A 15,041-nucleotide genomic window follows, 5' to 3' on the forward strand; every position below is an offset into this window, starting at 1 on the left:
CAAAGAAGATATACAGATTGCCAACAAACATATGAAAGGATGCTCAACATCACTAATCATTAGAGAAATGCAAATCAAAACTACAATGAGGTATCACCTTACAGCAGTCAGAGTGGCCATCATCAAAAAATCTACAAATGCTGGAGCGGGTGTGGAGAAAAGGGAACCCTCTTGCACTGTTGGTGGGAATGTAAATTGATACAGCCACTATGGAGAACAGTATGGTGGTTCCTTAAAAAACTAAAAGTACAACTACCATACAACCCTGAAATCCCACTACTGGGCATATACCCTGAGAAAACCATAATTCAGAAAGAGTCATGTACCACCATGTACGTTGCAGCTCTATTTACAATAGCCAGGACATGGAAGCAACCTAAGTGTCCATCGACAGATGAATGGATAAAGAAGATGTGGCACATACATACAATGGAATATCTCAGCCATGAAAAGAAATGAAATTGAGTTATTTGTAGTGACTTGGATGAACCTAGAGCCTGTCATACAGAGTGAAGTAAGTCAGAAAAAGAAATACCGTATGCTAACACATATGTATGGAATCTAAAACAAAACAAAAAGTTCTGAAGAAGCTAGGGGCAGGACAGGAATAAAGACGCAGACATAGAGAATGGACTTGAGGACACGGGGAGGGGGAGGGGTAAGCTGGGACGAAGTGAGAGAGTGGCATGGACATATATACACTACCAAATGTAAAACAGATAGCTAGGGGGAAGGAGCTGCATAGCACAGGGAGATCAGTTCCATGCTTTGTGTCCAACTAGAGGGGTCTCATAGGGGAGGTGGAAGGGAGATGCAAGAGGGAGGGGATATGGGGATGTATGTATATGTATAGCTGATTCACTTAGTTATACAGCAGCAACTAACACACCATCGTAAAGCAGTTATACTCCAATAAAGATGTTAAAAAAAAAGAGAAGTGTGTATCTGTTAATCCCAAGCTCGTAATTTATCCCTGTCCTGCCTCCCCCCTTTAGTAGCCATAAGTTTGTTTTCTATGCCTTTGAGTCTGTTTCTTAAAACAGATTTTTTGTGTATTTAATTCTGCTTTCTTATTAATGTTGTAGAGTCAGGGATGCAGTCTTATGAACCACTTTATCAATGGAAATGAGCAACAGATGGTTTCAATGTTAGCCGACCATTGGCAGCATATAAATTGGCAGTTCATTGGAGACCTTAAGAACCTGGAAAAGTTTAAAAATAATGACACTGAGGGTTCCGACCCACCCCCTAGTCTGAAGAAAATGGTGGTGAGAGCATAACAAAGGTGTTTATTTTGGGTATAAACTGTTCTTTCATTTAGCAAACATTGTGATATGTTTATAAAGACGCAAGAGAAGTAGACACACCCAGAGTGGTTTATAAGCAAAAGAGCTCATAACCCTGGTATGGAAGAGGCCTTTTCTAGAACTCACAGGATAATCTCTCTAAAATTTCATTCCTGAAAAGAATAAAAGTTTTTATTGATAAGGAAATGAGAGACCTAGGTAGTAACCATTGTTTCTGTAGATATTTGCTATTTTGTGTCCTTTCTAAATAGTTTGTCATCTGTGCATAGACCATTATTGAAATACAGGACATTATTCAGAGCCGAAGGTGCATATATTAATCTAAATATTTGTCTTACATATACAGTGCACGTATGTGGTTTTCATCAGCTTTAAATATGCTGGAAATTTCTGACTGGCCCCTTTTGTGAATACCAGCCTCGGGACTATATGGGGTAAGACAATTCCAGAAACTAGTCTTAAGAGATCTGTGCCAGAGCAGGAATTAACATGGCAGGCTGAGGATGAGGGAATCATGGCTAATATGTGTTCCTTTTGCCTTTGGGTAATGCTGAAACATAGATCGCTGTCAAGTAAATAGAGCCCGGTTTAAAGACCATTTTGATCAGGCAGTTAAGGAAATGACTAATTCCTTTTCATTTGGGCTGCATTGACTGGCGTCAGTATTTTCTGTAGTTTTTGCTCTTTGGATGCCTTGAGCTTATGAAACAAGTCTGGACTACTTGAAATGGGTGTTAAAAATCTAAAGATAGGGTCCTCGTTTAAGGGTCCACTGATCTTATTACTCATTTTCCAGAAACACCCCTGGCTCTGATCATCTTTTTTTTTTTTCTTTGACGTTTTAGCTACCTGATATATTAGATTATCCAAATGAAAGTATCAATTGGATATTTTCCCTCCTCCCCCTTCTACCAATACCATGTTGGCAGATGAAAAGAAAAAAAGTGGTTCAAAAATATTTAATGGTGAAGTCAGATTCAACAGAAGCAGAGGTGGAAGAAAGAAACCTAACTGCTCCACTTTGAACACACATGTTTTCCATACACGGTGGGTTTTCTTCAACTTTCATAATTACAATTTCAGGCAGCATCCCTCCACTCCAGGACAGTTATCCATGTGTGGGTGACCCATTTCCCGTGCATTTCCTTCCTCCCACCCACCTCTTGGCCACATTAATGCTACTTTGTGTCACAAACGATACCACAGGTGGCCAGAGCAGGTTTTGAAAAAGAAAAAAATGAAATGGAAACCTGTGAGGGTTGCTTTGTGTTAAATTAAAATGTTTGGTGAGGAGAGGCCCAAACTCTTGGCTAGAATGAGACTTCCGAAAAACATGGGCATTTTGTAAATCTACACTGTTTCTTTCATGATCTGTTAACCAAGCGTTAGCTGGCTAGATATCTCTGACGAGGTTGGAGGAGCAAGCATTTGGCAGATGTGAACTTGGATATAAAGTGGAGAATATGCCCTCCCTTCTGGTGTGTAATCGATAAGCCAATATTGACTGAAATCCTAGATCAGACTTGGTTTAATGCATAGTCTTCTAGATGCTTACAAAGGAGACAAAATTCACACACAAGATTCAACACTCAACCACAGTTCAGCAGAATTCAGTAAGTTGGGGTTGGACTGTGTAAAACAGAATGTGTGTTGTGTGTGTGTGTTGTGTGTGTGTGGTGTGTTGTGTGGTGTGTGTGTGTGTCTGTGTCTGTCTCTCTTCATTCCTAAGTTCAGGGAAGGGGAAGAGCTAGCCAAGTGGGAGGCAGTAGGTCCTGAGCTGTGCTCCAAAAACTGGGGAGAGAGGGGAGAGTGGAATTGAATCAGTGTAGTAATAGATGGTAGTGCAGGGCCTCAAGTGCCAGAAAGAAGTCAAGAAAGTGGCAGAAAGTTACAAATGTTCATAAAATATATAAGCCCCTATTTTCAATGAAATTGATATTATCTGTGATGAAAACTGAGCACACCGTTTGTTAGAATGAATCCATAAAACTACTCAGGTGTGTTTATGATGTGCGACAAAGGTATTAGAGGTATCTGCCACTAGTTAGCACTGGATTTGGAGGGGTAAAGTTTGGAAAGAGGTGAGCTTCCATTTAGGTTGTACTTAAAATAAAAGTCAAGTCATGGCTGCAAAGCCTGGGATGACCTGACCTCTGCTGCCCATTCTGATCTGCTACCTTTTATGCCATTTTCCTGCTCACCCACTAAGCTTCAGCTAGACCCCATCTTCTTTCTCTTTCTTCAATGCACAAATCTGTTTCTCACCTTATGGTCATTGCATTTGCTGTGTCCTCTACCACGACAAGGTCTAAGCTCTTGGGCAAGCCAGCTCTTTCTCATCAGTCATATCTCAACTCACATTTCACTTCCTCAGAAACTGGGGTCTTTTCTGTCCATCCCCCCCCCCCAGAGAGGTGTGTGCTCAGACTGCTCAGCACTGGCCGCCATATTACCCTCTTTAATTCCTTTAAGACATAAGGAGTGTTCTGAATGGTCTTCCTTGTTTTCTTTATCATCTGTGTTTCCCCTTTAGAGAGATCATGAGGACAGGGACCTCATCTTCCATGTTCACTGCCATATACCCCAGCATGTAGTAAGTGCTCAATAAAGTATGTGTTAGATGAGTCAGTGGCAGTGGGGTCTCCATTATGCTTAGAGCATACAGAGCTCATGTTCTCTTCCCCTCTTGAAGTGCTGAACTGTTACAAAGCAGGAGGGAGATAGTGAATGTTGTGGACCATTGCGTTGCCATGGCAGTAGGCTACGGCACATCCCTTTTCCTTTGTTCCTCTGCTGAGCCTTAAGAACCTGGAAAACACCACTCAGAGGGATATTTCATAGAGATGGACTTTGAAGGGATAATTGTGTGGGTTGGACGAATGCTAGTCAATTATATCGGGAAGAACTGCTGGTTTAATTTATTTACTGATGTGTTTGTATGTTGTAGCCATTGTGGAATGAAATCATTACCCCTAATGAGCTAAGATTCAATGCCTCTTCAGCCTGCCCTTTGAAGCCCTCACACAGATTTTCCTGTGCCTGTTCCCTGTCTGGACCCTGCACTCTTCTCTCCCTTCTCAAAGAGCACTGAATAAGTCTGTTGGCTCCCTACAAATTACGAGACAACGCTCATTGTTAATTTGCTGAAAGAAGTTTGAAGAAACTGTTATTTTTTCTCATTAATGGGTTTCTCACAGCAGTGGCACACCTCTGACTGGCACCGTAACAGAAGCTGCCGAGGCTTTTTTTACAGCCAGGCTTTTCTAGGTGCCTGTTTAAGAAATGATAAGGTATATGTTCTTCAGTTATCTAGTTTGGGTTTATAAATGAAATGCTACAGTGCCTTTTTATGTGTCATTAATACATGCTAACAATTAAATGGGTGCACCCATTATTCTGCTGTTGAGATATACTTTATTTATCACGTTTTTCCAAAGGTATTAGAACAGGGCAGAACTGGCAGGAGAGATTTCTGTCTTGCTTTCCTTCCCCACATCTATCCTTCCTCCCTTCCCTTGTTGTCATGTTGGAGATCTGCGCTTCTATTTGAACAGACAATCCACCAAATTCCTGTTAATTTAATGCATTGTCTTAAGAAGTAAGTGATTTTTCAGCCTCCTCACTATTTGGTAATCTGCAACGTCCAGTTCTCCCTCTTACACCTTTAGCACTGCAGTGACAACACACATCCGTGCCAGTCAGACATGAATATCGAAGGAGCCTGGAAGAGAGGCTACACAGGAAAGAACATCGTGGTCACCATCCTGGATGATGGCATTGAGAGGACCCATCCAGACCTGATGCAGAACTACGTGAGTATTTGCTGTGGTCAGAGCAGCTTCCCTCCTGGGAAACAATGGAACTCATGTTAGGATGCTCCAAAAGGGGGAAAACCACTGAAAAATGCAGCCAGCGGGTACAGTAGGCTCTGCGTGTTGCTCCCATCTTATAAAGGATGCACTCTTGGAGGACAGGAAGCAGGAGGTAAGGCTATCCCGCTACCCACTTTTGTGTGCCTTTGATGTTCTGATGACAAAATGCAGGTGATAAGGTAGCGGAAACCGGTTTCCAGCACCCTTCCCTTGTGCTACTGACAACATCCACTCTTCTCAGCAATTCATCCATGCAGCCAGATAGCACTCCTTGTTTCCTTTATGGAGAAAGCATGCTTAGAACCCTTCTCAAGTTATTCTGCGAGTCTCTTTCTCTCTCTGCCTCTCCCTTTTTAAAGGGCAATAATGAAGAGCCTCCCAGAAGTCCTTAGGAATCAGTCAATTCCCTTGCTTAAGAAAGGACTGAGATTCCAGGACTCAGAACATAAGGTGAGCCCAAGGTCACAGAGCAAGTGAAAGGGCTGAGACTCAGTACTTTCACTGAAAACCACAGTCTTGATACCCAGTGTCCACTGGACACTGGGGTCGGTTTCTGTCCCTGGGGTCCCCTTTACCACTGTGATATTTCCTGCCTGGAAATAGGTCAATGACCCCTCCCTCTTCTACTCTCCAAACGCCTCCTTTCCATCAGCTTCTCCTCCCTAAGTTTGGTTAAAAATACCATAATTATCTCCCAATATGCCATTCTCTGCTCAGATTTGTTTCTCATGACACCTTGGTGTTCTCCCTGAAATATCTCTTTTGTTACTTAAGAGCCTGCAGTGACTCCCTCTTATCCGCAGATGCAGCTCTCTGATTTCTGTCAGGGCTCAGCAGACACTCCTGCTGGATCCCACTCACACCAAGTGCCTTCTAAGCTCTTTTCTGTAGACGACTACTTCCACTAGAGCACTGGTTTATCACCGCACACCCACTAGGACTTCAGTCACTTTGACCTGTGTCCCTCTCTGTTCCTTCATAACTCCTTTTAATCCCCAAACTTTGGTTGTAAGAGTTTTCCTATATTGTATTTCATGTTGTTATTGAAAAAAATGTCAAAGTTGGTGGTCTTCTCTCAGCTTACAAGTTTCCTCTCACAGCCTTGAAAATACAAGCAGCTCTAAATCATAATGAAGCCAGGAGTCATATTGATCCTTAAGGAGGAAAGTCAGGGGCCGGGGTGGGAAGCTTTGCTTCGTGTTTACGGAAGGTGCCCACAGAAAACCCTAGCTATAACTGGGAGGACCACATCCCCTCAGATTTTTCTCTTCTCTATTCTATATTCATCATCATTAAGGGAGCAACGTCAGGAAGCCCAGCCCATCTCACGGTGCCCTGAGTTTGTGGAGAGTTCTGAGAGGGGCCTGGCCCATAGCTTCCCGTTGCACATTAACACGAAGGACTCACCATCCTCGCAGGCCTGCTGCCTTTCTCTCCTCTTTGCTCCCCGGTAACTGGTGGACACAGTGGTGGCCCCTTGTCCTGGACTCACTCAGAATGGACATGGCCTTTTCCTCAAGGCGGACATACTGTCCTCTTGAAGTCTGCTATATCTCCCCCTCTCTCTCTCTCTGTCACTCTCTCTCTCTCCAGCATGGGAAGACATGGTTTCCCTGCACTGTGGGAATGACTCCCTGTATCTGTCTCTCTGACCATCTCTCCTCTGGCTTCTTTCTCATCTGCCGCTTCATTTCCTCATGAAACCATTTAGGTAGCGATGGCCATATATGCTCTCCAATGTTTATTTTTCATTTGCTCAGTCTCACTTATTGCGTGACACTTACTTTCTCTTAGTTTTCCTTTTGGCCCTCAAACCTGAAAAGATTCTCTTTTTATCTTTGCACATAAAATACTTCCAAGTCACTTCCTTGACACATCAGAAACTACCACTGGCTCACACAGCCACCCATATTTCTGACCTTACGAAGACCTTCACTCAGGACCACCCAATATCACCTTATACTTTTATCAACTTTAACTGCTTTGTCTCTCAGTATTCTACCCTGTTGCCCTTTTTGTTTCAAAAATTCAGCTAAGAAACTTCACAAATCAATTTTTACAATGAAATGTTGAAACAGTTTCTCCTAAATTAGATGATTTTCCCTAAGGTTGAAAAACAGAGAGAGAGAGAGAAGGAAATGCAAGTTCATTTAGTTCTCATTTGTACAAGACACTTGATTGGCTGCCCTTACCCTGGCCTCCAAGCACACTCAGATAAACTTGTGTCTCTTCACAGAATGGAATTTTAGAGCTAGAAAGGAACTTCAGTTCAGCCTCCTCATTTGATAGGGTAGACACTGAGGCCTGAAGACTAAAGTGAGTTAGCCCAGGTCATATAAAGAACAGAACTGTGGCTGTCCACTGCCTAGCAAAGAAGTCTTTCTTATCGTATGCAATGCAGTTTTTAGAGGGTGTTCCTTCTCCGCACTGCATAGAAATGCATTTGGTTAAACACAAAGAGCCTTAACCTAAACGTGATTGCATTCTTTACCTTTCTCACTTTTCTCTCCCCGGAAAGAAAATTCTCCAGAATTCACCTGTGCAATTACCAGTACTGGTGCCCTTTTGATTCCCCTAATGTTGGAGCTGGTGAAGAGTAGAGAAAAGCACATTGGATGGGGTGGCTGGGTTCCAGTCTTAATGCCATAGGCAATTCGTTTCATGCCTTTGGCCAAGTCACGTAACCTGTCTCGGGCTTCTGTTTCCTTATAAGTGAAATCGCACAGCATTATCCTTCATGCTGTAATGACTGCTGAGGTGGGCTGCTTTGTATGTTCCTTTGTACGGGAAGCAGAGACTTATCACCTTTATATGTCACGTGTGTTTTGCTTACTCCCCCCAAACGTTTCAGACTCCATGTACTTTAAGTTATTTTCAGAAACAAGAGCCTTTGATAAAGACAGAAAACAAAGATAGCATTTACTTTCACTAAAACTGATAACAGAAATAAATCATCATAAAGCATCAGAAAATTCAAAACATCCTAAATTAGTTCTATCTATGGTGATATAAATTTAGATGATGGAACAATCCATTAATTTTTTTTTTTTAGTAATTTGAAGATTTTTCACAATCATTTAAAAAAGCAAACAAATAAATTCAGCTTTGGTTTCAGAGAAACTTCTTCATTTTGAAACTTTGACATATAACAAAATTTTGGTCATTATTTTTGTTGGGGCGAAAGACCATTTGGTGTTAGTACGAAGTCTTGAATTGTAGACCCTTTTATAGTAGATAAAACATCTGAAACCAGACAAATATTGCCTAATAGAGGTCCCAAGATACCTGATATAATAGATTTCTAATGATGATTTTTAAGTGGCTTGCCAATTATTTGTGAATGATTTGTGTCTCCAAAAATCTTTGAATTGTGATAAGGAATTTGCACACCCAAGAAATGAAGTAAGGAGTACAGAGAGAGTCGGCGAAGAATAAATCACTGCCTTCTAGGTGTTCTAGCAGTACTTTGCAGAGAAGGTGGTTGTCGAGGACATCTTCAAAGCACTGGGGTGAGGGGTCAGTGCTAGGTATGAGGGAAAAGTGCCGGCAAGAGTGGACTGGGCACATCTTTGGTCTGTAGAGACTATTTCTTCACCTTCATGGGGAAAGATATGACCCTGATTATTACAGAAGAAGGCATCCTGACACCACCGGACCGTGAGTGTATTATTTACTCTAATTACTCTCTTGCAGAAATGTGTTTAAGGAGGTATGAGCCTTCAGGTGCATGGCTAATTAATGAACGTCTGTCTCCTTTCTCTCTCTCCTCTGTGACCATAGGATGCTCTGGCGAGTTGTGACGTGAATGGGAACGACTTAGACCCCATGCCTCGTTATGACGCGAGCAACGAGAACAAGTAAGGCCCAAGTGGGGGTACCTGGTATGTGGCTGGCAGGGAGCTTTGTTTTCTGCTCTTGCGGAGGGAAGTACTTTTTTGATCCCTAATTTGCTCCAAGATAAACAAGTGTCTTTCTGCTAAAGCTTCTGGATATAAAAAGGCGTGGTCCACATAGTAAGAGTGGTTGCAGAGAGAACTCTGGGGAATGACTTGAGGGTGCGGTTGGGGAATATTCCTCAGGTGTTCATTGGACTGTGACCCATTTGTTTAGGGATAGGGGTGCTAAAGGGAGAGGCAAAACAAAGTACCCCCCGAGAGGGTTACTTTATTCTGTTAAGTTCAACGCATTTGATTGAATGCTGTGCTTGAGGTCTCTGCCAGTGCTTTCTGATTTGCTTCTTTTTCTTTTCTACTTTGTAGTGATTGTGTTTTTTACTAATATGCCTGAAATACCTATATGGTTTGCCACGTATGGAACACATTACCTTTCTTATCCTCACAGTCAAGAGTAACCACGTTTACACTTTCCAGTTAGTACAGTGTGTTTTTTGAAAGCAAATGAAATACACATCCATTTCTTGCTTACGATGATCCAGGTATTTTTAAAAGATTAGTAGGTGTTTCTAATCTCTAGATCACATTAACTTTTTTGCTTTTACTGCAGTTTCTCCAGGATAATGCTGTGATTTAGATACTATCATTTGAAGTTTTATTTACATGTTTTTGTTTGGAATCACAGAAGTTATAAAGAGAGGTGCTTTACCCATTTATTATGTACTATTTCTAGCCTGCATTTTTCTGTAGGGAAAAGTTTCTCAGCTGGTATTATTTAAGTAAGTCAGTAAGTTTAGATAAAACCAGTGTGGCCTAGATAATTGTGACTGTACATGGGTTTTTCTTTTTTTTTCCCCTCTTCTTACCATTTACAAAGAAGCCTCAAAAAAGTTACTGTGAAAAATATGCTGTTTTTTAATATGAATGAGTCAATATTATAAATCAAATTCAGTGGTGAAAGCATTAATATACAAATTGATGTAGATAGAATTTTCCAGAACTTTCCAAACAAAAAGAGAAAGGGACCTAAAGTAAACTGGATCATTTTCTTTCAAGCCTGGTCATTACTGTCTAGATTACACTGTTTAAAGTTATGGTCAATTTCACACAAAGGGTTATAATTTGAGTCAATGTGAGCTAATTTATTTAACCTAATTTGCAAACTAGCATGAAACACTGAAGAAGAAACTTGAAGCTTCCATACTTAAAAGGTCACCGATAAATTTCACTCTCCAGTCCATTCTACTCTAGTGTGACACATGTACTCCTAAAAATACTTGCACTCTGCAAAGTCTAAAACCATAGAGTAATAGGAAAAGCTTAGAAGCTTCATCAATGACACAGAAAAATGATAGGGACCTATTAAAACTTCTTCATGTTAACACTTTATTCATGTTAAGTGGTTAAGAAATTTATAAAACTATAATAAATGTGGCACTTAATCGTTTTTTTTAATTTTTTAAATTTAAAAAAGTCCTTCTTTAAATTATCTTTTTTTGAATTCAGCCCTTAGAAGTGAAGGAAAAAAAAGGCTCAGACAGGTCAAGTGGATAAGGGTTAAACAGGTAGTAAGCGATGAAGAAGTTAGGAAACAAAGAATCAAACTCAAGTGGTTTGTTTATAAACTCTTGCTCTGCATATTATACACAAGGCCAGAGCCCTTATGGTAATGAAAAGGAAAATGATCCAAGTATCTGTCATTTAAATGAGTTGTAACTAGAGATAATTGGTTTCAATAACAGTAAATTTGAGAGGAAGAAAGGCTGAATTATTGACCAAAATATTTGGAGAATACAGAGCGCTGAGCTGACCTTTCACATCCTGTCATAAAGAAGGCTCGAGACTGCGTGCCAGTCTGATCCTTCAAAATAGTAAGGATATGATTCATAGCGAGGCTGGGTTCAAAGTCCGTTTCCATCAATTTTATACTTAATCTGCATCTTATCATGAAATTAAATTCTAACTAGTATGTTTATAATACAATTCTCTTGTGACACTGACTTCTTAAGTTGCACTGTTCTTTTTAAATTTTTTATACAGTTTATAAAGGTTACACTCCACTTACAGTTTTTACAAAATATTGGCGATATTTTCCGTGTTGTACAATACATCCTTGTAGCCTATCTTACACCCAATAGTTTGTATCTCCCACTCCCTGACACCTTTACTGCCCCTCCTGGCACTTCATCTTGAATAAGACCTGAAATTTGCTTATGGAAGTGTGTACCCATTGCATCTACTTCTACTCACATGCCTGCCACTCTGTGTGCAAGAAAAAAAAGAGGAAGAAAAAAGAGATAAAGCTGAAAACTTTGAAGAAGAACAGAGAGTAGAGAGGAAAATAACAAAATAGGCTGGGAGGAAGGGGGAAAATAAGCAGAGTGGAGGCTACCCTCCAGGATGGTTTTTGGAAGCATGGCAGCTTGCAAGTTATTCTGAAGTGGAAGGAGGGTTATCTGAGGTCAAAGAGGAAGTAACAGCACCAGATGTAGACACATGTGGACCATTGTGCTCCTAAGGTGTGCAGCTCTGTGTGTTTCGTGCATTCCTACAGTGCTCAGTGCAACTAGGTCTGTTTTCTACAGTCACCTAGAGTTTCTGGGACAAAATTGTGCATAAACAAATGCAAATTTCACATTATACTCAAATCACTCTCTAATATATCAGTGTTATTGGAAGAAATGTGTGTTTTCAAGGCAAGCATGATAGTAGAACTGATTGTACCATATCTGTTAGCTAAAGTTATCCCATCAACATTTGTGTGTATAGAGAAAAGATAAACAGGAAAGCTAGAGGAAAGTCGAGATCAAGTTAACACCCACAGTATCCTTGTACAGGGTATGAAGGGACAAGAGGGGCTGTAGGTGGAAACTGAAAGTGTATTGTGCCCTGTAGCCAGTTCTGTCTGAATCTACATGTGGTGACTTTTGCATCGAAACTCAGTGGTAATGGTGACTGTTCTCCAAGGGCCTATCTGTCCTGTGACTGACAGTGCTAACTGCAAAGGCTGTGTGTGAAGACAATTCTTTGAGTGTTCGCTTTGATGGCTTTTTACAGGCTGCCTTTTAAAAACTGTATCCTTCGTGAAGATTCCTTTCCAACTTGGCAGCTCCCCAAGACTTTTGTTTGGGAAGAGTCACTACCATCCCGCTTCCTCTGGGGTATTCTAGTGTGTCCTGCTTTGACTCATTCTAAGTACTGTTCATGGTTCATTGAGTGCAGTGTGGGTTTGAGTGTTGGAGGACACAGGCATTGTTCTGGATGTGTGCTTAGTTTGTAGCCTTGACAGTGAAATGGGGCATTTTCAGAGGGACAACACCACCACTCCAACCTCTGTTTTATGAAAATCAGCAGTCACCTGGGGCATCACATGTCCCTTTATCTCCTATCAGTACTGCTGCCCAGTTTTTTCTTGGCCAACCACAAGCATGTATTCAGACATTTAGGGTTAAAATATCCTCTCTGCTCATTAGACCATAATTATAAATATGACTGATGGATCTGTCTTTAAGTGTGGATCCACAGATAGTTAATTCTGTTTCAATAGAAGTCATTTGGCATCAGGAAATAAAGAGTGGTTTGTAGTTTAAGAGAGTTGACTTTTATCCTTGGTTCACCTTAATAGCTTTATGGTCTTTAGGCCTAACTATTCTGAGCTTTAGTATTTTTAAAAATATCTAAAATGGGCATAATAATACTTCCAAAGATTAGCAATAAAATATGTAAAACACCAAGCATAGGGCTGACTATCTAATAGGCACTAGGTAATTATAGCTGTTATTATAATTATGTGTTCAATTCCTATATCCAGTTCTCGAAAAATAATCAGTTAAAAATTACTATTATCTCAAAATATGTGCATATGAACATTTCACATTTCAATTAAGGCTTGGAAGTCTTTGTTTATTTCCAAGGTTAGAGGTTTAGATATGTTTTCTGCTTCTTCAGGGGCTGGGAACTGTGGCTCATTTGGTCTACAGTAAATCTGCTTTTCTTTAATTCCAATACTCTGTCTCCCTTTAGTGGACCATGAGTCCTTGAATTTGAAGTGAGTTAGTGAGGGGGAGGAATTTCTAAACATTGCCTGAATGAAAAAGTTGAGGCATATGCTGTGCAAGTACCTCCTCATTGTACAGTCTGACCAGTAGGCTTCAGAGCATATTGGAATTATTTACACCTGGGTGCGTTTGTTCATTCATTCAGCAGGTACTCATTAAGATGCTACTTTTGTGAATGGCTCTGTGCTAAATGCTTGGGGGATACAATGATGCAATAATATAGACTACTAACTAATAGGTTGAATTAGGAGACGACTTAGTAAGAAGCCGTGACCTGAAGGGTTTTGGGTCCTATAGTTGGCTCTTCCTAACCATAGATGTGGAACCTAAGGATACGGAGATGTTAACTGAACTGTGTCATTTTGTGTAAGGGACCTGAGCTTCCACGGAGTTTGGTATCTGCAGGGGGGGCCTGGAACCGATGTCCCATGGATACTGAGGGATGACTCTACTAAGAGACAATGCACCCTCAAAACTTCATGCAGATCACATCTCTCAGATTTACCCGATTACATTTCTAGCACTAAAGCTTTGGGGTGAAGAAAATCACCTCTGAAGTAAAAAAGTTATAAAAATCCTTTTCTTATCGCTTTTTCAAGTCCCCAGATGGTGGTGTGTCAAACCTAAATAACAGATGCTAAAGAAATAGCATTATTAGGGGAGACCATAAAACCTGCTGTCCCATTCCGCTTTGCCTCCATTCGTATTAACTTGTAGAATAAAGCTGACTGCATTATTCTAGGCTTAAAATAGAAAACGCCTCCCTATAAATGAAAGTCTCCTGGCATTTCATACTACTACTCCCATTTCTGATAAATGAATTATTGATGTCTGAGTTAGATTTTTCCTTCCCTAGGTTGCTTCTTTTTAAATATTCCCTGTGCTTGAGTCATAGCAACATACTTAGTGGGAGATGAGACCACACTGTGTATCTTGAATGTGTGATATGTGGGCCCAGAATCTAATTCCCTTTCAAAACAAACCAACCTATAGGTTAAAGACTCATTTCCAAAAGGAATGGATTTTTCATTTTTGTTGCTTTTCTCTGTTTCCCTGAAGATTTAACCAGGGTGGATGGAAATACACGTCTGCTCATCTTTAGTGTCCTTTTCACACATCATTTCTAGTTTTTATTTGTTTGTTTGTTTGTTTTGCGGTACGCGGGCCTCTCACTGTTGTGGCCTCTCCCGCCGCGGAGCACAGGCTCCGGATGCGCAGGCTCAGCGGCCATGGCTCACGGGCCCAGCCGCTCCGCGGCATGTGGGATCCTCCCGGACCGGGGCACGAACCCGTGTGCCCTGCATCGACAGGCGGACTCTCAACCACTGCGCCACCAGGGAAGCCCCATTTCTGGTTTTTAGAATGTCGCCATGTTGTGTGGCCTTTTCTTTCTCATGCCTGCGGATGAGAACTATTGTCAGGAAATAGCGTTGCAAAGCAAAGCCGATAAATGTAGGCAGTGTTGTCTACCTATACAGGAATTATTTTAACTCAATACTAGAGAGAAAACAACACGTTAAATCTACCACCTTAAGAGACAGAAGCACTATTTCTTCATACCCAGCATTCAGCCAAACATGTTCGGATAAAACTATCCTATAGCTATAGGTAGCTCAGACAAAACCTACCAAAAGGAAGTGAGGCCATTATCAGAGGCTGATTTGTTTTTTCCATACATTTTTGAAAATTTTCCCCTAATCCTTTTGCAAAATAACACTACAGTGTACTATATAGTAGTTACTTGATCAATGATTAGCACGTGAATTTATATAATGCTGACTACAAATGTATGTACCAGAGGCCAAATGTGTACAAAAGAGACAACTGTGAAACATATCTGATCCTTTTCATATACAGCTATAGATTTTATGTCCATGAAAGAACCTGCAACAAATATTGTAGAAAACTTGT

At 40.8% G+C, this 15,041-nt stretch overlaps 1 protein-coding gene across 1 annotated transcript in view; it reads left to right on the plus strand.

Moving 5' to 3' along the window:
- The window catches only part of PCSK5 (proprotein convertase subtilisin/kexin type 5), a 316,119-nt gene that overhangs the window by 114,145 nt on the left and 186,933 nt on the right, over positions 1–15,041 (plus strand). The window contains exons 4-5 of the mRNA XM_022573484.3: positions 4,976–5,119; positions 8,960–9,036. Of these exons, the coding sequence (XP_022429192.1) occupies positions 4,976–5,119; positions 8,960–9,036 (221 nt within the window). The remainder of the gene's footprint in view (positions 1–4,975; positions 5,120–8,959; positions 9,037–15,041) is intronic.

The sequence above is a fragment of the Delphinapterus leucas genome, chromosome 6, assembly GCF_059928025.1.
Source record: "Delphinapterus leucas isolate spDelLeu-1000000601 "Yukka" chromosome 6, BTC_Dleu_Yukka2, whole genome shotgun sequence".
NCBI classification, from domain to species: domain Eukaryota; kingdom Metazoa; phylum Chordata; class Mammalia; order Artiodactyla; family Monodontidae; genus Delphinapterus; species Delphinapterus leucas.